Source organism: Bufo bufo, chromosome 7 (assembly GCF_905171765.1).
Source record: "Bufo bufo chromosome 7, aBufBuf1.1, whole genome shotgun sequence".
NCBI classification, from domain to species: domain Eukaryota; kingdom Metazoa; phylum Chordata; class Amphibia; order Anura; family Bufonidae; genus Bufo; species Bufo bufo.
In genome coordinates, this window is record NC_053395.1 from 199,655,322 (window position 1) to 199,677,339 (window position 22,018).

General features: G+C 43.5%; 1 protein-coding gene across 10 annotated transcripts in view; it reads right to left on the reverse strand.

Annotated features, from left to right (window-relative positions):
- TANC1 (tetratricopeptide repeat, ankyrin repeat and coiled-coil containing 1) overlaps positions 1-22,018 on the reverse strand; it is a 196,508-nt gene that overhangs the window by 82,834 nt on the left and 91,656 nt on the right. For 4 of the 10 annotated variants that reach the window (XM_040441662.1, XM_040441663.1, XM_040441664.1 and 1 more), the window contains exons 4-5: positions 7,293-7,397; positions 4,293-4,423 (exon numbers count right to left, since the gene is read on the reverse strand). In XM_040441662.1, coding sequence (XP_040297596.1) covers positions 4,293-4,423; positions 7,293-7,397 — 236 coding nt within the window. Of the gene's footprint in view, positions 1-4,292; positions 4,424-6,479; positions 6,832-7,130; positions 7,240-7,292; positions 7,398-22,018 lie in introns of those variants that run through there. The other 6 variants (XM_040441665.1, XM_040441667.1, XM_040441668.1 and 3 more) reach the window with 4 other exon arrangements.

Below are 22,018 nucleotides of genomic sequence, written 5' to 3' on the forward strand. Positions count from 1 at the left end.
AGTTACCTGTGAGTCCTGTTACAATTAGAAGACACCTATGTGAAGCCGAGCTATCTGCAAGAAGCCCCCGCAAAGTCCCACTGTTGAAAAATAGACATGTGCTGAAGAGGTTACAATTTGCCGAAGAGACATTATGTGGACTGATGAAAGTACTTGTTCTTTTTGGGTCTAGTGGCCGGAGACAGTTTGTCAGACGACCCCCAAACACTGAAGTCAAGCCACAGTACACTGTGAAGACAGTGAGGCATGGTGGCGCAAGCATCATGATATGTGGATGTTTCTCATACTACGGTGTTGGGCCTATTTATCGCATACCAGGGATCATGGATCAGTTTGAGTACATCAGAATACTTGAAGAGGTCATGCTGCCTTATGCTGAAGAGGAAATGCCCTTGAAATGGGTGTTCCAACAAGACAACGACCCCAAACACACCAGTAAACGTGTAACATCTTGGTTCCAGACCAACAAGATTGATGTTATGGAGCGGCCAGCCCAATCCCCGGATCTTAATCCAATAGAAAACTTGTGGGGTGACATCAAAAATGCAGTTTCTGAGGCCAAACCAAGAAATAGAGAAGAAGAACTGTGGAATGTAGTCCAATCCTCCTGGGCTGGAATACCTGTTCACAGGGGCCAGAAGGTGGTTGACTCCATGCAACACAGATGTACAGCAGTTCTCAGAAACAGCGGTTATACAACTAAATATTAGTAAAGTGATTCAAAGGAAAGCAAAATCTTCAAACATTTTTCAGTTTATATAGTGAATGTTTGAGTTTGTAAAGAAGAATACAAACACTGCTATTTTTTTGAACAGTCTAATATTCACTTTTCTTCAATTTAGGAACAACACAAATGTTATATATTTTTCTTCATGTTTTGATTTGGAATAGAATGTGTAGTGTTCCCACTGCCTTTGTGTGTATGGAAATAAAATCTATTAGAATTTTGAGCTTTATTCACTTTTTTAAACACACTGCTATTATTTTGTACACAACTGTATACTTACCCCGTTCCCCACACCGCCACTGCTGTGTCTCCCTGTACACGAATGAAAACATCAGGTGTCGGGGGGAGCAGCCAAATGCACATGGGGGGGGGAGCCTTCCTAGCATCGCGGGTGACGCTAGGGAAGCTCATCCCCACCATTGGCTGCTTCTCCCCCCCCCTTCCCAACACCGGATGTTTTCATCCGTGTACAGGGTGAAACAGAAGCGGCGGTGCGGAGACCAGGAGCGGCGCAGAGAGCAGGGTAAGTATATTCCCTCTGAGGGGCCCAGCACATGCAGGGCTGTTGTATGATGGTGGATAACTAAACTCATTCCAGCTAAACCAGGAAAAAGATCTGTATACAGCACTGTTCCAGGCTTCTTGCCCCTCATCAGTACTGAGCAGGGCACTGGTGGCTGGTACGAGTTAGCTTTTTCCCTTGGAACATTGCCTAAACAATAAGTCTCCATACATCTGAGCTGCATTGAAAGCAACTCATACTGCTAACCAGTGCCCTACTGTGTACTGATGAGGGCCAACAAGCCCGAAACAGTGCTGTCTACAGATGGGTGTCTCTGGTTTGGCTGGTATGAGCTAATTTGCATACCTTTTCCCATGGAACACTGCTTGAAGAATACGTTTCTTACACAGCTGTGTCTCTTCAATGGAAAAGTATACCCACCTAAGGAATTTCATTCAGCCGTCCGGTACCCTGATCAGTACCGATGAGAAAAAAGAACCCTGAAACAGTGCCGTCTACAGATAGATGGCTGGTTTGGCTGATATGAGCATTGCATGAAATAAGTCTCCATATATGGTTATAAGGGAAAGCTTAAAAAGCATCATCTGTAATCTAGTAAGTGCCCAATCTTCCTATGGTGCCACCACAGGGGAAATAAAGTATTCCTATTTAAATCAATGGGCTATCAATGTCATACAGGACAAGCTGGGTCCTCCAGAATGAGAGACTCTCTTTGTAGAGCCTTTCTGTTCTGATTCATGGTGTGGAGGAGGAGGATTCTGAACCAGATGAACTAATAAATCTCTAATATGACTTTTTTTTTTTTACACTAGAAACCCACTTTAAAACAGTTTACAGGTATAAATGCAAAACAATTCAAAAACAGACAGAAGTGTGCAATAATAATAATAATAATCATTTAAACACAAACTACAAAAATACTGGTGTCCTCAAGGGGGTAAAATACAAAGCACCATAATTTGAAGGTCATTGGAGGAAGATCTCAGTCATCCAAAAGCCTTGATCACATAAGCCCTATTACCTATATCTAGTTATTGCATGACTTATCCCCCGGACGATGCCGTGTGGATTCCAGTTTACTTTTCCAAATCTTCCTATTGGATTAAATAAATCTCAGACTCATAAGACTGATTAATTGCGGACAACTACAAGACCTTCAGCGGTGGTGTGTGCAATCACAAAGTCTCTGCAGTCTCGGCATTTGTTTCAGTGAAGTATATAAGTATCACATTTCATTCCTTAGACATTTGGCGATTCATTACACTGAAGCCTAGAAATAGACGGCTAAGCTCTGAATGTAGGTTCCTCCAGAAGATCACACGTGGACCACCTTAAGCTCTGGACAACAAAATAAATGTTCAATCATGGCCAACCGGACTGGGAAATATATATATATTACCTAGCTACAAGATGTCAAAAGGTCAATATGGGCAATATCACTAATAAGGCCATGACCACCTTCCAACATACGTACAAAATTGACCAGCTTCTAAAATTGAAAGCTTCTAAAAATTTGACACCGTCATATCAGGTCATCTGTCCAATATCAGCTATAATATTGAATAATCTGTATCCTTAAAGGGGTTGGACCATCTAATACATTGGGGGCATATTGTTAGGATATGTCACCAATGTCTGATAGAGATGGGACCTATCTCTAGAAAAGAGCCAACAAAGTGAAGGAGAGCAGACTACGCATGCGCAGCCACCCTCCATTCATTTCTATGGGACTGCTAAATAGCAGCCCTCGGCTATATCCGTCAGCCCCATAAAAGTGAATGGAGCGGTGGCAGCGATTGTGCTGCGCTCTTCCAATTAATTTCTATGGGACTTCTGAAAATGGCTAAGCACACTGCTCGGCTATTTTAGGCACTCCCATAGAAATGAATGGAGGGCCCGCGCATGCGTAGTCCGCTTTCCTTCACTTTGCGGGCTATGTTTGAGAGATAAGTGCAAGTCCCACAGATGGGACCTGCACCTTATCCTAGCGATAAGCCCCCAATGTATGAGATGGGCAAACCCCTTTAAAAGCTGTGGACACTGTGAAAAAAAAAAAATTATGATCCGCATTTTACTCATTTTGGGCTAAAAATATATTTTGTCAATTGGTCTTTTTTAAACATTTTCTACAGTTTTTGTGATATATGTGGTTAAAAATCTGGCTATTTGCAGACTGTCCCTCCTGAGTTCCATCAGCTGACCGGCTCATATGAAGCCTTATCTCTGATCTCCTGACTCTCATTAAAGGATAACTCTTTTTTTTTTGCTAAAGTGTAGGGCAAGTGATATGTAACAATTTTGCAATAGACTTTATTTAGCCAAAACGTTTATTTTTGGTAGAAAACTGGGGCTTAAATGGCCCTTAGCAGCACTCTTCAAAAGAGCGTTGCTAAGGGCCATCCGTCTCCTACGGATTCCCTGGGAGACAGAAGGCTGGGCACGGGAGTCTTAGGAGTTAAATTACATTTACAGTGGACAGTGTCTACGTATGTGGGGACAAACTCTCAAGGGGTAAAATCCAGTGGGCAATTTATTTGCACTTTTCTAGGAGGAACGACACAATGTAATTTTTTAGGAAAATATGATCTAGAATTGTTATATTATGGGAAAAAAATGATGTGTCAAGAAAGGTGACAGGTCCTCTTTAAAGGGGGGATGTGCAGAATTAGGGGGAAAAAAGGTCACCACTCATCTACATCGCAAAGAGTGAATGGGGTGCAGCTGCAATACCAGACACAGCCCATGGACACGAGGGGCACTGTTTCTGGGATTACTACTTCATTTATTACTGAAAAGTAGAATTACAGTTTTGATGCATTTATCATGCAATTATTTTGTTACAGATCTTCTCTTGCAGCCTAATGTAGAATGAACCATGTGGTCAAGCAGTTCAATAAAGCGGTGCACCTTATACGTTTTACTCTGACAAGTCTATCCTTTGTTTCTTAAGTTGAAAAAAAAAAAGCATGGAATAAGATGGAAGAAGTGCACGTTATTATCACTGGGTCACTAGACCTAATAAAAGCCAAGGGCCCGGCTTACCATAGCGTCATTCTTCTCGTCCATGGATACTCGAGCAGAGCTTGGAATCCCTTCGCCCAACAAGAATCCCAGTCTCGTCATGAGCTCCTGAGCAGCAGGAGAACAACCTGAGTTCTTATCCAGAGCTGCTTCTAGATGGAAGACAGAAAAAAAAAAAAAAACAGAAGGTGACTTTGAGATCTTCTCAAGATGACCTACGGGCTTAGTTATACAGAGATGAGATTCGGTTAATGTTCCTCAGTTGTCAATTTTCTATTTCTCTGAAGACAATCTTGGAGAAGGATCAGAGTGTCAATTTCTACATCTGAACTCTACGTTGCACACTAAGTAAGCTCGAGTCCTTCAAGAAACTGCATAATTTTTATCTATGGTAGGTATACTGCAGGAGACTTCTTAGCGTGGTGTCCGATGCTCCTTCAGGAACTAGGGCAGCCTCTTCGTCAACCTCGTCCCGGCCTGCTCCCCATATTGTTATATTCCAATTACGTCCGCCCTCCTGTCAGATCTGGGGATGCTGGCATGAACCCTGGCTTGCAAAGCAAATTAATTAACCCTCGAAACCAGGACTTCAAAGCAGTCCACAGAGAAAGAAGGACATCCCGGGCTTGTCACCAGCCGTCATTTCATATTTACTGTGCATGGATTAAGGCGGACTGACAAGTCAGTGGAAGCTTCCCCTAAATAAGTGAAAGGAGACAGGACCAGGTGCCAGAAAAATTCTCTGGGCAGAAAACTTTCAAAGAATATAAAATCAAGGAGATAAATACAAATTTACCGTAATACCCAGCACCTGAATTTCAAATATTTATATGGAAATGTTTCAGGGGTTCTCAGAAATTAAGATTTTTGAGATTAATTAGACATTTTCCTGGACTTCTCATCAATCCTGTAATTGAGGGTTACAACGGTCAGCCAAAAACAGCTGCTAACGGGGAACGAACCAGCAAATGTCCCTTTAGAGGGGTTGTCACATGAAAAATATTCTACAGTTTTCAAACCAGCACCTAGATCTGAAAACTTTCGTAACTGCATGTAATTAAAAATTTAGCATAGCCACTGAGTTATTCAATAAAATCTATCTGTATAGCGCCACCTGCTCTTTGTTTTTTCTTTGACCTGCTCACTGAGAAGGCCGCACATGCTCAGTTTCATCCTTCAACTGCCTCCTGAGCTGTGATAGGGAGAGCAGAGACACGCCCCCTTAGCTGCATCAGAAAAGACACACCCCTGAGCTGTGATAGGTAGAGCATGGACACACCCCCTTAGTTGCAGCAGAATAGACACTCCCCTTGAGCGGTCAGCTTGATATAAATCTAGCAGAGCAATGAATGGGGAGATCTCTGGATCCATGTGAGGTACAGGGCTGGTTCTAGCTTTGTTAGAAAGAGGTTGTCATGTACTATATGATGTCTGATTTTCATTTTTTACATTAGTCATGGGATAACCCCTTTAAGAGCAGATTCCTAGCACAAGTAGCTGGGAAGCAACAGAAGATGAAAGACGGGATGATGTAAACCACATAATTCATGTCCAGACAAGTAGCAATATACAAAAATAGACGTTATATATACAGGGAGAACATCAGCAAGTCTGGTTTCCCACACTAGGTTTCACTAGAATGAAGTGGACACGGCTGTTGGATATACCGCTATTGACGGCGTTACCATCAAATTCTGAAAAGGTAATTTAAAGGTGACTACCAATATGGCCGCACATCCTGTTGGCACTTGTGCAAAAAACGCCCACCGGAGATGAATAAAAAAGCAGAGTTTCCTAGACCACGAGCTTAACCCTGCACATAAAATACTTTGCATCATAATCGTATAGGACTGCGCTAAAATAAAATAACTGGATTCTTCGAAGCAATCATTACACCGGTTTAGCTAATTAGTGGTTTTGCAGGATTAAAGATGGCTGCTTTCCATGAAAAAAAAACAGTGCCACACTTGTCCATGGGTTGTGTCGGGTACTGCAGCTTAGCTTCACTGCAATACCGCATACAACCTGCAGACAGGTGTGGCGCTCTATTTGCAAGAAAACACTAAACCCCTTGAACTACTGAACTTCTAACAAAAAGCAGTAAATCTAAACAGGACTCAATGAAGTTATGGACCCCCCCCCCCCCCCCCTTCCTTTCTATTCTTCTCCGACCATTGTGAGATTTGCTGACGCGATTATGTTTTTTACCTGCGGGAAATGAAAACGGGATATCATTTATGCCGCGTTAACTTCTCCTTTTTCGTGATCTCGGCCATGGCTGCTCGTGTTAACCCCTGACGCACCGCAGGCTGTCACGCCAGAGGTTTCCCGTGGGTCCGCACAGCAGAGCTGATAGCAGCTGCCTCCAGAGGACAGGAAGCCTGATTAACCCCTCCCTGCCCCCAATGCTAACAGCTCAGAGGAAAGCCGAGAATCTCCTTACTGCTTCTGCTGCCAGGCTTAAGTTGTTAGGCAGTTCCCGGGCAATGCCGCCCAGCTTGTGCCAAACTTTGCTCGGAGCCTGATCCGTGTTAACGTAACCCTTTCCCTGCCACATCTGCTGTGCCAATCGGCCGCATGACGGTGAGCCTTCCCAGTTAACCCCCGAGACGCTGGAAACACTTGCAGCGATGGCTGGGAAGGACATGAAAACCTGGCTAAAATTGGTTAATCCAACCGTGGCAAAGTGCTTTAAAGCGACAGGGGTAACTTAATCCCCTCGCGGCATCGCTGCGCTGACAGGAAAATCCAGTTTTTCTCACAGTTTACAATGCATGGGGTTTGCAGGTTGAGGTGGTGATGGAGCCAAGTAAAACACGGATAATGCACAGCGAATAAAACAAAGGAGCCATGTCTTACCTGCTCGCACCCTTTCATTGCTGCAGCGCTCTGACACAAAGCTCAGAAGACGGCTTTCAGGTCTGACAGCAGCCGCCTGCGAGCGTTTTTCCATTCATAGGAAAGTTCTTCCCCGGGAGAAGTTTCTTAACTCTAAAAATAAGAAGAGGGGAGGACACTCACCATTGTGCTCGGAGTCCGGCAGCTCGGAGACTTTTCTCAATGGCATCACAGCTGCATCTCCTGGGACCCGCGGACTCTCCACATACTTGGGCTTCCTCATTGGCCCTGCAATGAATAAGGTTTGGGCATGTCTTATTCTTCCCAGATGGGACGTGTGAGAGCTTCGTGACGCGTCGCCTCAGTTCTCACAGGCAGATTAAGCTCAGCACAAAAAAAAATAAAAAACAACAGCTCTGCAGAGAAGGAAGCACCCTGAGCGTCCGCTGACAGCTCGGCGCTGTCTACAGGCTGCCTCCAGAGTCATTCCTGGTATGTGGACGTGGTGAATGACAGGCGGTTACGGAGCCTGGACACATTCCAGAAAAGTGCAAATGTCCAAACTCCCCGCCTGGCAGGGCTCTTCGATCAGAGGGACTTTCTGCATCAGGGACACAGCCACCTAAGCTCGGGACAGGAGTTGTAGTTTAACCAGCTGCTACAGGGGGGCTGGAGTAACGGATCATTCACAGGCTCCGCACAATGGTATAAGCGTCCGGTAACCCAGCAACCGGCTCGGAGGGGTCCTGAGAGATTTACAAGGACACAGAACCCGGCTAGTGGGGAATCAGCAGATCCGCAACGTAATAATTCAACGGCTATAAAAAGTAACAAAAAGTTCTATAAAAAAACTAATAGTTTTGTGAAATAGATACGTATAATAAATATGACGCTGGGTCCAAACACCGCGAGATTTACTTGACTGATACTTCAGTGCTACTTTTTAATTTTTTTATGCACTTTTAGCATACTTACATGAAATGAGATTTTGTACACATATGGGGGAGGGGGGGGGATTTATCAGTGTTTTTTGTGTCCGTTTTAAATCTGTCTTTGCCTTATTTCTAAAAGGCTGCACAGTAATCAGTAATTTGGCGAAGAGGAATGGGTATTCGCCACCGTCAGGGGGTTCCCTGGCGTGAAGATGTGATTTTTTTGAAATTATTTTAAAAAGTTGCACATCATAAAAAAAGTGTTCTAATCCGTAATCCCGACCAACTTTTCACTTCACTTTTCAAAGTGGCAAAGCTCACCAAATGTCGGAAAATTTCACCAAAAGTCGCAACATTGCACAAAATGTTGTACGCTTGCGATATTTTGATGCGACAGAATTGGCGCAGCAGATTTGATAAATGTCCCCCAGTATGTTTTTTTATCCTTTAGGCCTCATGCACACGACAGTTGTTTTTTTCTCGTCCGCAAATTGTGCGTCCGCCAAAAAAAAAAAAAACAGATGCGGCATCCGTTTTTTTTGGAGTATCCGTTTATTTCCACAGACCCCTTGTAATAAATGCCCATCCTTGTCCGCAAATGTGAAAAAAGTAGGACATGCACTATTTATTTTTTTTTGGCTGAAGGGAAACCCGGACAACGGAGGCGGAACACAAACAGATGAACTATCAGCATTTTTTTGCTGACCCATTGAAATGAATGGGTCCCCACCCTATCCGCAAAAAAAACGGAAAGGAGGCCGAGAAAAACAACTGTCGTGTGCATGAGGCCTTAGTCTATGCTGATTCCAATTTGTGTGGATTATGGTGGAGACTTGAGCGTCAAATTGTATCTTGCAAGATTTACTAAGCTAAAGGCGTCCGAATTTTGTCTCAATTCGTGCAAAAAAAAAATGGTGTTCTTTCCTTGTACATTATTAATATTATTATTTAGACACTTTTTTGTGTGTAAAAATGTACTGAGCTCCTAAGAGCAACTCCAACATTTGCCTCATTATCTTCTAACGTTTCCGAACGGGCAAAGGTTTTGAGTAGAAAAACAGAAACACATTTATGAATTTCGTAAACCTTACATAGAAAAACCAAAAACAAAACATTTTTTCAATTTAAAAAGTAAATAGTTAATAAAAACTAGGAAGTAACGTCTTACGTAGATGAAGTTGCACCAGCCAGCAAATGAAATGGTTAAGAGAGTTTACTATACGCAGCTTTGTGTGACTGTCGGAAGGACAGGAATGTGGAACAATCACTGGAAGCAATTAAACGGAACACAAAAGGAGGTCTTCCTAGATGTGTGGCGGTGGTAAAGCGAGCAATGCTGCCACCTACTGGTCAAGGACAGAACGTGACAACTTTATAAAAAGAGCACATACTATTCAGGCAACATGCCCATTCTATACACAGTAGGGCTATTACTATGATGATGAGATGCAAGTGTTTTAACCCCGGGATATGCCATCACTTTCGGGGCCCAACCCCTATATCATCAGTCTAACAGGTTGTGAATCAAAGAAATAGACCCTAGTGACTGGGCCACCAGAGGATCCTCCGGTGGGCCCAAGTGCTGACAATAATAGACCCCTAATAAACCACGGCCCTTTAGGTCTTGTATGCACAGGTGGGCCCTCAGAATAATTTCCTCAGAATAATTTCCTCTGTTGGGCCCAAAGGACTTCAGTCCAACGCTGGTGGCGAGTGATTGGCTCCAAAGGCAGCTCCAAGTAGGATTTTTTCTCCTGGACCTTTGAGGCCCACCATGGTTTCAGAGACTGGGACCACCGGAGGATCCTCTGGTACTCTGGTGTGCCGGTCCAACCCTAACTGGGCTTGTCGGCTGATACGATTCCACATTACTATTATATAAAATATGATATACAACACCAAAAAGTTTTACCAAATATCAAATAAAGTTAGGAGGATTTACAACCAACTTTCAGAGGCTTCCTAAAGTAGAAATAATGCTCCCCAAATTTTAGTGCTATAAGTGCTGGGCCCTTCGCTACAACTATCAGACTTTTATCCCTTCTGAAGCCCCCTCAAGTAATGCTGTGACCGTCACACGGAAATCTACAGCCAAATCCATGAAGAACACCGACAGAATCCTTGAAATTCTAAAATGCCAACGTGGCAGTAGAATTTGGGATTCATTTTATTGCCTTGCTCATATTGCTCTCTTTCCTGAATGTTTACGGCCATGTAATTGCCTCACTTGTTAATATTTGCAGTTGCTGGGGCTCGAGTAACCAGCACCTGGTCCTGCCTATTACACACAGCCGAGACCACAGACGAGGTGGCGGAGAGGCCCACAAGATGGTGCTTTGTGTAACCTAAATAGATGACTTCTTTACTCTCACCAATCGCTCAGCCTTGAGAGGGAGGAATTTCACTTTACACACATCGTCCGGAGCAAAACATGAATTTATAAATTCTTATGTTAAAAATACGAAAACTGATTGAAACGCACCAGCTCCTGCCCCATAGGAGTCAACACAAATGTCCTAATGGACCGCTCTACGGCGACCTCTGAGTTTTAGTAATAAAGGTCCCTGTGTGCCAATACAAAAAATCCAGGTAATACAGACTTAAAGGGGTTATCCCATGATTAATAAGAAAAAATGAAAAATCAGACATCACACAGGACATGACAACCTTTTTCTAAAAAAGCTAGAACCAGCCCTGCACCTCACATGGATCCAAACATCTCCCCATTCATTGCTCCAATTGTTCTGCTAGATTTATTTCAAGTTGTCAGCTTAGGGGGAGTGTCCTTTCTAAGAGGGTGTGTCCTGTCTGCTGCAGCTATTGGCAGTTGAAGGATGGAACTGAGCATGTGTGGCCATCTCAGTGAGCTGGACAGAGAAATTGGAAAAAGAGCAGACAGCAGGTGGTGCTATACAGATAGATTTAACTGAATAACTCAGTATCTATAATACATTTGTAATTAAATGCAATTATAAAAGTATTCAAATCCAGGTGCTGGTTTGAAAACTGTAGAATGTTATTAGTGGGACAGCATCTTTTAAGCCTCACGCATGCAACAGACTGAACGATCAGTACCAAACCGCACTATGTATCGATCCCCAAAATACATTCTGTATGATACCACGTTTCTGACTGTATGTTTCCATATGGTGTTCCGTAAAATACTGCATGGGTCAATTCAGACATGGATTTGTTGTAGATTTTCAGGACAGATTCTGGACAATCAGTCAATATATGTGGATGGGGTTTCAAATAGCAAAAGAAATCTGTGCAAAGTTCAGGTCGCTATGCAGAATTGCAATACAAAAAGGTAAAATCCACAGCAAAATCCATGTGTAAGGTGAAGTCCACATGTGGCAGTCTTTCTACGTTTCAAATCTGTTATATGCAAGCTTTGCCATGGACTCACCCTATGAATAAAAGGGTGGAAGCCGTAGGGAAAAGGGCACCGGTTTTATATTCATGCGTTTGCACCTGATGCACAAAAACCGCTCTGTGCAAACGTACAGCATCTCACAGGGGCATGGAAACCGTTCTACAATACATTTCCACCGTATTAGGTCTCTGTACCAAGATGGAATCCAGTCACATTATGAGGCCTAACACTCAGTGTAAAGTTGTCGTCTACTCCGCTTTGCTCTCATTTTTCGGTCAGAGGTGGATAGCATGCAGCCGCGTTAAAAAAACAAAAAAACAAAAAAAAGTAAGCACCCAAACTCTACGGAGTCACTTTAAAGGGGTTGTCCAGGATTTTAATACCGATGACCTATCCTCAGGTGCGGCCATCAATATCAGATCGGATGAGGTCCGACACCCCGCACTCCTGCTAGACCAGTGGTCCCCAACCACCGAGCTGCGGGAAAAGTACCAGGCTGTGGATCATCTGGTAATGGTCCATGGGGAGGGCCAGTGTTGAATGGCAGGGACAGGAACTATTGGCTCAATGTTTAGCCCCATAGGCTATAAGCCACCAGGCCTGAGGCCTATGAGGGAGTTCAAAGGTGCTGGAGAGTCGTGATGACATTTCACATGCCATTTAGCTTTCCCAGAAACAAGCTGAATGACATTTAAAATGGCCATTTATCAGACGATTTAGAAACTGCACATTTTGTCTCCTATTTACTTTTTCCTGCTGCATGTGAATGGGGCTCTGGAATAGAGGCCTCTACATTATAACCGTGAGAATAGTATGAATAAGAAATTATGGGCATCATTTACAATCAGAAATATACGCCTATATTAGGACTATCTGCAACTTTTCCCCGTTCACGGCAGGTCTAAAAAAAAAAGAAAAAAAAAAAAAAAAGAAGAAGGAGGCGTGGGCCCATCTCCGTCATCATTTTCTACGCCTGTTTTAGGCATAGAAAATGGTCTAAATGTAAGCCAACAAGGAAGCTCTAGGCTGGCGCTGGATGAGCCAAAGTTACGGAGAAGCCAGCGCCTCTACATAACTTCGGTGGATCCACCGCCGGCTCAGGGCCTTATTAAGGAGTCCTAATAAATTACCTGCTATACTTTATAAAAGGCACACAAAATGTATTTTACACAAAGTTCTGGAGGTTCTGACTTACAGTAATATCACTGTACATACAAGATGGCAGAATTTCTTCCCTAAGGGCCAGTTCACACGGTCTTTTGGTGTTATTTTTTGGAGGAGTGTCTGCCTCAAAATCAGCTATTAAAAAAAATGGCCCAAAATAGCCTCCCATTCATTTCAATGGGAAACAGCTACTGATTTTGTTTCCCCTTGGAAAAAAGAAGCAGCTTGTCGGAATGCACGCCATGTGTGACCTTTCTGTACACACACACATGAAAAAACACTCTGAAAAAAATCACCAAGAATCCGTGCTAAATTTTGTATGGGGATTTTTAAAATCCGTTGTGTGAACATACCCCAACAGAACCCTATGCACGCTAAAACCAGCCCCCCACCGATCAGATACGCATGACCTGTCACTATGAAAAATTCTAGACCCGGGCAAACATTTTAGATTAAGGCCTCGTACCTGCGGCCATACCACACGTCTATTCTGCATGTAATCCCCTCAGCGGTTCTATAAAGAACCGAATATAGATTTGTTCTAATCCGCGCAGTGATAGACGGAGCCATTAGTGTAACAGTAAATGCGGGGGCCATCGACAGCTGAACCCCAGCAGACCATATACTGGTCAGAGAAAACCTGATATGGCTTTTTATTAGACTGACTCCCTCTTCAAAGGACAAGTGTGTGTAATCTTACCTCGGGTCACTTTACAGCTCAGGACATCTATAGGACATTAGTGCAGGGCATCTTACCACAGATTGTGCTGGGCCTGCTGCCTGTTTGTGGCTGACACAGCAAGACAAGCCAGCTGACCAAACACAGTGGGACGGCAGGGCCGAGCGGGGTAAACAATGCTGACCGCAGCTCTCCTGGTACGAACGGGGCAGCAAACATGAACCGTACTTAGTGCAGAGGTAGCACATCAGGGACTAATATGTGGACCAAGGCGTGACCATGGAGGCGACAGCACTCTCACGGTCCACTGCTTCATCTAAATGAGCTGTCCCTGGTTTTACAGGACCCTGAAGATGTCTAAAGGTGCATTTCCAAGCGCAGACTGAGCAGGCAATTATCGGGAAGAAACGGTTCCTTCCCGATAATTGCCTGATCATCAGTGGAGTTAAGAGCTGCATTGACATGCAGCAATCGCCCTCACTGTATGGAGATGAGTTATGGCCACCACAATCACTAATCGTCGTACAGATTCACCGTTTCTGAGGAGCAGAAACAATGATTTCCCTCATTTATCGGATGATCTGCAGCACCTTTACACGGGCGTTCGTACTAATGTTTGTTCCTGATAATCGGCCCGATAATTGCCCTGTGTGAATCTGGCATAACACAGAGTAAAGGCTAAATCAGAAGAAATGTTCAAAAAATAAACATAAAAATATGGGCCACAATACTGAGATAAGGAATAAAAGCGGTGAATTTTCTGTGGGCGGTCAAGGTTGGGGCAGGCATGGATGTTTGGCTGATGACACTGTATAATACACAGTTATATTCCTCTTGAATTTCTGCAACCCAGTGAATTATGGGTCAAACCTATAACAATCAGTAGGCTGGGAAGGTTACCTACACAAGTGCAGTCATCCACATAATAGCAAAGTGATGGTGGGATGACCACAGGTCACTGTGAGGACATAGAAGGGGTCACAGGAGAACCAGCAGAAATTTTTGAGAGACAATTTATCTTCATTCTAAGGCTTTTGTCCTAATGTTTTACAGGGGTGGGGGTGGGGTAACTGGCTCTCCTTAAAGGGGCTATCCCATGACTAATGTAAAAAATTGTAATCAGACATCATATAGTACATGACAATCTCTTTCTAACAAAGCCATAAACAGCCCTGTACCTCACATGGATCCAGAGATCTCCCCATTCATTGCTCTGCTAGCTTTATATCATGCTGACAGCTCAGGGGAGTGTCTTTTCTGCTGCAACTAAGGGGGCGTGTCCATGCTCTCCCTATCACAGCTCAGGGGGCGTGTCCATGCTCTCCCTAAAACAGCTCAGGAGGCAGTTGAAAGATGAAACTGAGCATGTGTGACCATCGCAGTGAGCAGGACAAAGAAATAAAAAAACAAACAGCAGGTGGCGCTATACAGATACATTTTACTGAATAACTAAGGGGCTATGCTAAATTGTTAATTACATGTAATTACAAAAGTATTCAGAGCCAGGTGCTGGTTTGAAAACTGTAGACTGTTTTTTTGTGGGACAGCCCCTTTAAGGAGACCAGCTGTGTATAGAGACTTAATGGCAATGTACCATGGAAAAAATAATAAGCAAATAGATATCTGCCAGGAAACGAGAGCGGTCTTGCTAGTGCCACCTTTTGGAAGGGGTTCCCTGTGAGTCCTTTCTCGACTTTTGGAACATGACAATGGGGAAAAAAAAAAATGAAATATCCATCCATTCAGGGTGTTTGCCCCTCATTGGTACGAACGCACAGATTTTACAGGTAAAGTGTGTTAAAAATGTTTTCACCTGTAAAAGGCCAGTGTCAAAAACAGTTTTTGTTTTTTGTCCATGTAGGACATTACCATTCACACTTACACTGCACCAGTGTTGGACTGGCCCTCCAGAGTACCAGAGGATCCTACAGTAGGCCAAGGCTCCGATACCACAGTGGGCCCTAAAGGTCCAAATGAAAAATAAAAACATTTGGACCTGCCTTTGGCACCAATAACATGTCACTAGGGTCTATTTCTCTGATTCAAAATCTTTTAGACTATTGATTATTTAAGGGTTTTGGCCCCCGAGAATAATTTCCTCTGGTGGGCCCAAGGAACCCCAGTCTGACCCTGCACTGCATCGCCGAGACTTCCAAGACAATGGGCAGTGTAATGAACTGGAACCAACGCTCCCATGTGGCACTGTGTCCAGTGCCGGGTGTCGGACCACGGGCCGATCAGATATTGCTGACCTATGTTGAGGAAAAGTCATCAATATATATGTCAGGACAACTCTTTTACCAATTCCTGCAGTCTGACATCTGTAAGCCCAGCGACCCCGCTATCCCCAGGGGAAGCAGCTGGTGATCGCGCATCTGGGTAAATGTAATATTATAGGTACAGTAAGGCAGTAATTAGAGATGAGCGAATTTCCGGTTATGAAATTAGTTTGCGATTCAATTACTGGTAAAAGGTGAATTGCGTTATGGATTCCGTTACCACGGAGCATAACGCAATTCTATGATGGAATGCATAACGGAATGCCTTAAGAGGCATTCCGTCATAATAGAAGTCTATGGGCTGCATAACGGAACCGTCCCGTTTGTTATGCAGGGGAGTCCTTTCCTGCATAACTCATACGGGACGGATCCGTTATGCAGACCATAGACTTCTATTATGACGGAATGCCTCTAAAGGCATTCCATTATGCATTCAGTCATAGAATTGCGTTATGGTCCGTGGTAACGGAATCCATAACGCAATTCACCTTTTACCAGTAAACGAAGCGTGAATTTCAAAATACGAAATTCGCTCATCTCTAGTAGTAATACCGTAAATGGTCGCACTGAGTCCTCTAGAGCAGGCACCGTTCACTGCATTTAGTAGGGAAGGTCCTGAGCGGTGATACTTATTAGGCTGGGTTCAGACCTGAGCGTATTTGATATGCGCGTTTAACGCGCGTTTTTGTCGCGCGTTTTTTGCAATAGTAAACGCGCATTTGACGCGTGTTTGTGTGATTGACTGCAGTGTCCTATGGCCACAAACGCGCGTCAAAACGCCCCAAAGAAGCTCAAGAACTTGTTTGAGCGTAGGGCGTTTTTCAGCATGTTCAAACGCGCTGTAAAACGCTCAAGTGAGAACCAGGGCCATAGGGAAGCATTGGTTTTCATGTGTTGAGCGTTTTACAGCGCGTTTGAACGCGCTGTAAAACGCTCAAGTGTGAACCCAGCCTTAGACACACAGATCTCATCTCTCTACAGCAGGGATGCTCAACCTGCGGCCCTCCAGCTGTTGTAAAACTACAACTCCCACAATGCCCTGCTGTAGGTTGATAGCTGTAGGCTTTCCGAGAATGCTGGGAGTTGTAGTTTTGCAACAGCTCGAGGGCCGCAGGTTGAGCATGCCTGCTCTACAGTGTCCAGGCTTTTTTCTCCATAACCAGAAATCCTCTTTTAGACCGAATCACATCTCTTTTGCAAATGAAGTGACTTCTGCCAAATATAAGACACGTGGAAAATATGCTGTATCAATATAGTAGACTGAATCATTAGATGGAATGTAAGTATTCAGAGTTCTCTCCAAAGGTAAAGTAGATTCCCATCGAAGGGTAATGTGTGATGGGGGTGTGCGCGTGTACATGTGCAAAAATCATACAGGGCCAACATATTCTGAAGCACAGTCCAAGTAATGCGTTCATTGTATATAGGTCAATGTACCCTGTCAGGAACATATTCCAAAGACCCTTCTGTTCCCAAAGACTCAAGATTCAGGGGATACTATAATGTCCTAATGTAGAGCATGATGAGTCTTATAGGGCAGGCAATGCTCCTCTAAAAATCTGGGAAGAGGGTATGAAAATCACCTCTTAGCAAGCTCTGCCTCTAATACCACCAGATATAAGGTAGCCATTTAGAGATTACAGAATACGGATTGTACACTGAACTCAACAGTAAGACAGTATGCCGTGAGCTCCCTCTAGTGGTGGCTGCAGGTCGTGGGCATGTTATCGGTTAAACCAAACTCAGGTGATCTGGAGCTCTGTATAAAACAAACAAACAAATGCCCTGACCATGATAACAAAATGTAAAAAACAAACAGACATGATAATAATAAGGTTGATATTCACTTTAAGCCTCCTGGCATCCAAAAGAAAACTTCAAAAATAATTCACACTTTTTGAGCAATGTAGGAACATTTCCATTTTGCAGACAACAGTAATGGTTTTTTTTTCAGCTCTGGAAATCATTAACTCAGACTTGTAGAGAGTCCAGCCCGGGGGCCGACTGTATCAAACACAAACAATTTCATATAAGTTTAGTATCACATGAATAACAGAATTCCTCCGCAGATGAGAAACAGGCAAGAAAAAACAAACAAACACAAATTAAGTAAATCTGTCCGTCATATCCATTCAGAGATTTATTAAGGAAAATAGCCGGGTGCATCCAAAGCAAACACGGGTAACGTCATGTTCTCCCCTCCCAGCCCTTCCTCCACTGTTATACAGGAGCAAAGTCCAAACAGAAAGAAACCGAGATAGTGAACGGTGCGATTATCTCACAGCAGCCTTTATACAGGTCTTATCAGGGACCATGGGCTTTACATGAAAGCCAGACTCTTAACTACAACAGCCATTAAGGGTAATAATCCCATTAGCACATCGGGTAATAAAGCAATACAGCGCCAAATACACATACGGCACAGCTGTAACCTGCAAAATGATGCAGCGCCCACATTAATCTTATTACAAAGGACTCTGGACCCTGAAAAATTATAAATTTACATCAAACCAATTTAAAGAGGTCCTTTCACCACTCCTGACATTCCTGTTTTAATAGATTCATGCATTCCCTATGTAACAATTCTGGAGCATCTATTCTTATGGCTATGTTGTGCCGTTCCTTTATTATTTCAACTAGAGATTATGAATGAATTGCTAGCAGTCTGCAGTAAGGGTACAGAGGGGCGGTAACCAGTTGGGGGTGTGTCCCTGCACAGACTCACTCTATCCAATCAATGATGCCAGTTTGTGCAGGTTCACACCCCCAACTGGTTACCGCCCCTCTGTACCCTTACTGCAGACTGATAGCAATTCATTCATAACTTCTAGTACAAATAATAAAGGAATGGCACAACACAGAGCCATAAGAATAGATGCTCCAGAATTGTTATCACATGGGGAATGCATGTCGCTATGAAAACAGGCATGTCAGGAGCGGTGAAAGGTCCTCTTTAATATGCTGCTGCTAGTATTACTACTGCTGCTCCTGCTACTACTACTAGCATATGGCATAGTCTGCAACGGAAGCTCTCTTAGAATCACAATCACATTTGATATGCAGAGCTCTGGTAAAGAAAATTAAATTTAATTGATTGTGATCAAAAAGTGTTGCAACGCGCACCCCCTCACCAAAAAAATTATTTAAAAAAAAATAAAAAGTTTTTTGCTAAAATTTGCAAAACTGGTTGAAGCATATGACTGAAGGCATGTCAATTTGCGAACGTGGAGCAAATGTAAATATAATTTCAGTAGCTCACACTTTTACAGCTAAAGTAAAGAAGGCTGGTATCCCATCGATGTGTTCCACACAAGAGCGTGCCCATGTCTATGTATACAGCAACAAGACTTTCATACAGAATCACTAGACAGAAGACACAGAAAGATGAATCATCAAAGGGGTTTTCCAGGCTCCTGGGGCTGATGACATATCCTCAGGATCGGTCATTAAAATCCAATCGGTGAGGGTCCAACACCCAACATCCCCATTGATCATCTGTTCCCTGCAGCCTCTAGCACTGTAATTGGCACTTTGAATGGCACAGGAAGCACAGCTCCATTCCAAGTGTAGTGGCCGTGCTGGGTTACTGCAGCTCAGCTCCTATTCACTTCAATAGGAGCTCAGCTGCAGTAATCCAGCACGGCCACTACTCTTTCATTAGAGTTGCGCTTCCAGTTCCTTTCAAAGTACTAGTTCCAATGCCCGAGGCTGCAAGGAACAGATGATCGGTGCGGGAGACAGGTGACCTTCACCTTTTGGATGTGTCATGAGTCTCCGGAGCCCAGAAAACACAGTTTAAACCTTTCACCAGAGCATCAACAAATAACTAACTATCCATAAAAGAGTCAAATTGAACAAAAAAAAAAAAGTGACAAAACTACGGAACATTAAGGCTGGGTTCACACGGGCGTTGCGGGAAAAGGTGCGGGTGCGTTGCGGGAACACCCGCGATTTTTCCGCACGAGGGCAAAACATTGTTATGCGTTTTGCACTCACGTGAGAAAAATCGCGCATGTTTGGTACCCAAACCCGAACTTCTTCACAGAAGTTCGGGCTTGGGATCGGTGTTCTGTAGATTGTATTATTTTCCCTTATAACATGGTTATAAGGGAAAATAATAGCATTCTGAATACAGAATGCATAGTAAACTAGCGCTGGAGGGGTTAAAAAAATAATAATAATAATTTAACTCACCTTAGTCCACTTGATCGCGGCCCAGCATCTCCTTCTGTCTCCTTTGTTGAATAGGATCTGTGGTGAGCATTAATTACAGGTAAAGGACCTTTGATGACGTCACTCCGGTCATCACATGGTACGTCACCATGGTAAAAGATCATGTGACGTACCATGTGATGACCGGAGTGACGTCATCAAAGGTCCTATTCAACAAAGGAGACAGAAGGAGATGCCGGGCTACGCGATCAAGTGGAATAAGGGGAGTTAAATTTTTATAAAAAAATGTTTAACCCCTCCAGCGCTGTTTTACTATGCATTCTGTATTCAGAATGCTATTATTTTCCCTTATAACCAAGTTAGAAGGGAAAATAATAATGATCGGGTCCCCATCCCGATGGTCTCCTAGCAACCGTGCGTAAAAATCACCGCTCATGTGAACAGCCTCATAGAAATGAATGGGTCGGTATTCAGTGCGGGTGCAATGCGTTCAACTCACACATCGCATCCGCGCGGAATACTCGCCCGTGTGAAAGGGGCCTAAGGGTGCAGCCACACAAGGGAGTTTTAGCAGTGGAATTTCGGCCTCACATTTATGAATCCGCAGCAAAGTTTTTATACTTTACCTGCAAATATGTTGCAGTGTTTGCTGCAGATTTAACCCTATGCTTTGCAAGGGGTGAAATCTACGGTCAAAATCTGCAACATGAATGGACATGTGGAAAAACCTCATTGCAGTTCTATTTCCGTTGTAGATTTTTTTTCCGCTGCGTGTGAACTTCATTCAGTAAAGTCTCAACCTCTTTAGTATAACTTTAAATCCACAGTGTAGCCACCACATGTGGACATTACCCTTCGAGTGGAAAAGTACTGCTGGAGGCTGTAGACATTTTTACATTTTTGGTTTAAAAACATCATAAGTTGTTCCATTACACCATCAATCTTCAAGACAGTTGCTACTTCAGAGACCTGGGGAGCCCATGCAACGCATTGAAAGTCCGACAATGCTTCTGCAGTCATAACAATACAGACAATTAACAGCTGAGGATTCCAATCCCCAAAAAGCAAATTGACACGTAATTTGAATCTAGAAAAAAATCCCCTCTCGCCCGAGACCTTCAGGAACATTAACGCATTTCATAAACTCAACAAGGGACTCTCAGAAGTTACATAAACCTCCAGCCCTGATCAAGAGCCTAAGAATTTCACACTGTTTCATATGGAAACTTTTTTTTATTTTTTATAATTTCACTAAAAATTAAACAAGTTTTTTTTCCCCCTCCACTTTGAACAGATCCCACAAAAAGATCAAGATAAAGACTAAGAAGCTGCATTCAGATCTGTGTGACAGAATCTCTTATCCATTCACCACAAATGACGTAATATTTTGGCCGATAGGAGAGATATATATGTTACATTGGGAAGCAGAAAACACACAGGGGCACTTTTAAAAATGGACTTGACACTTTTAGATGTAAAAAGTGTTGCAAGTCCCCTTTTCTGTCCGGCTGTGTACCAGTTGGGCGTGACAAGGGTGGGGCGGGGGCAGCTGGAAAACAGGGAGTGGCATTGTTTTTACTCCAGGCGCAGATACGCCTAATTTATGACGAGGCGCAAACGCCTTGTCATAAATTAAGACTTATCTAGCGGCAGCGCAGAGGGGAAGTAACTAAGACTGACGTAAAAAGCTGGTCTTAGTAAAGTGCCCCACATAGTCCTGCTGCCAGCTGAAAGTGGATACAATTGTATCCAGTCTAGACAATACTCTGGACTATGGACTAATACATTGTTGCAAACTATAACAGATTTCTACAGTGGCCTATGAAGCATTTAGGCTACTTTCACACTTGCGGCAGAGTGATCCGGCAAGCAATTCCGTCGCCAGGACTGCCTGACTGATCCGTCAAAACGTATGCCAACTGATAGCATTTGTAAGACTGATCAGGATCCTGATCAGTCTTACAAATTCATTGAAATGCTGGATCAGTCTGTCCGGTGTCATCCAGTGTCATTTATTTTTTTTACCTTTTTTTCGGTCTGCGCATGAGCATACTGGAAGGACGGATCCAGCATTGCGGTATTTTGAATGCTGGATCCGGCACTAATACATTCCTATGGAAAAAAATTTAGGCAAGTGTTCAGTTTTTTTTGGCCAGAGATAAAACCGTAGCATGCTGCGGTATTATCTCCGTCCTAAACCGTCAAAAAGACTGAACTGAAGACATCCTGAACGTATTGCTCTCCATTTAGAATGCATGGAGATAAGACTGATCAGTTCTTTTTCCGGTATAGAGCCCCTAGGACGG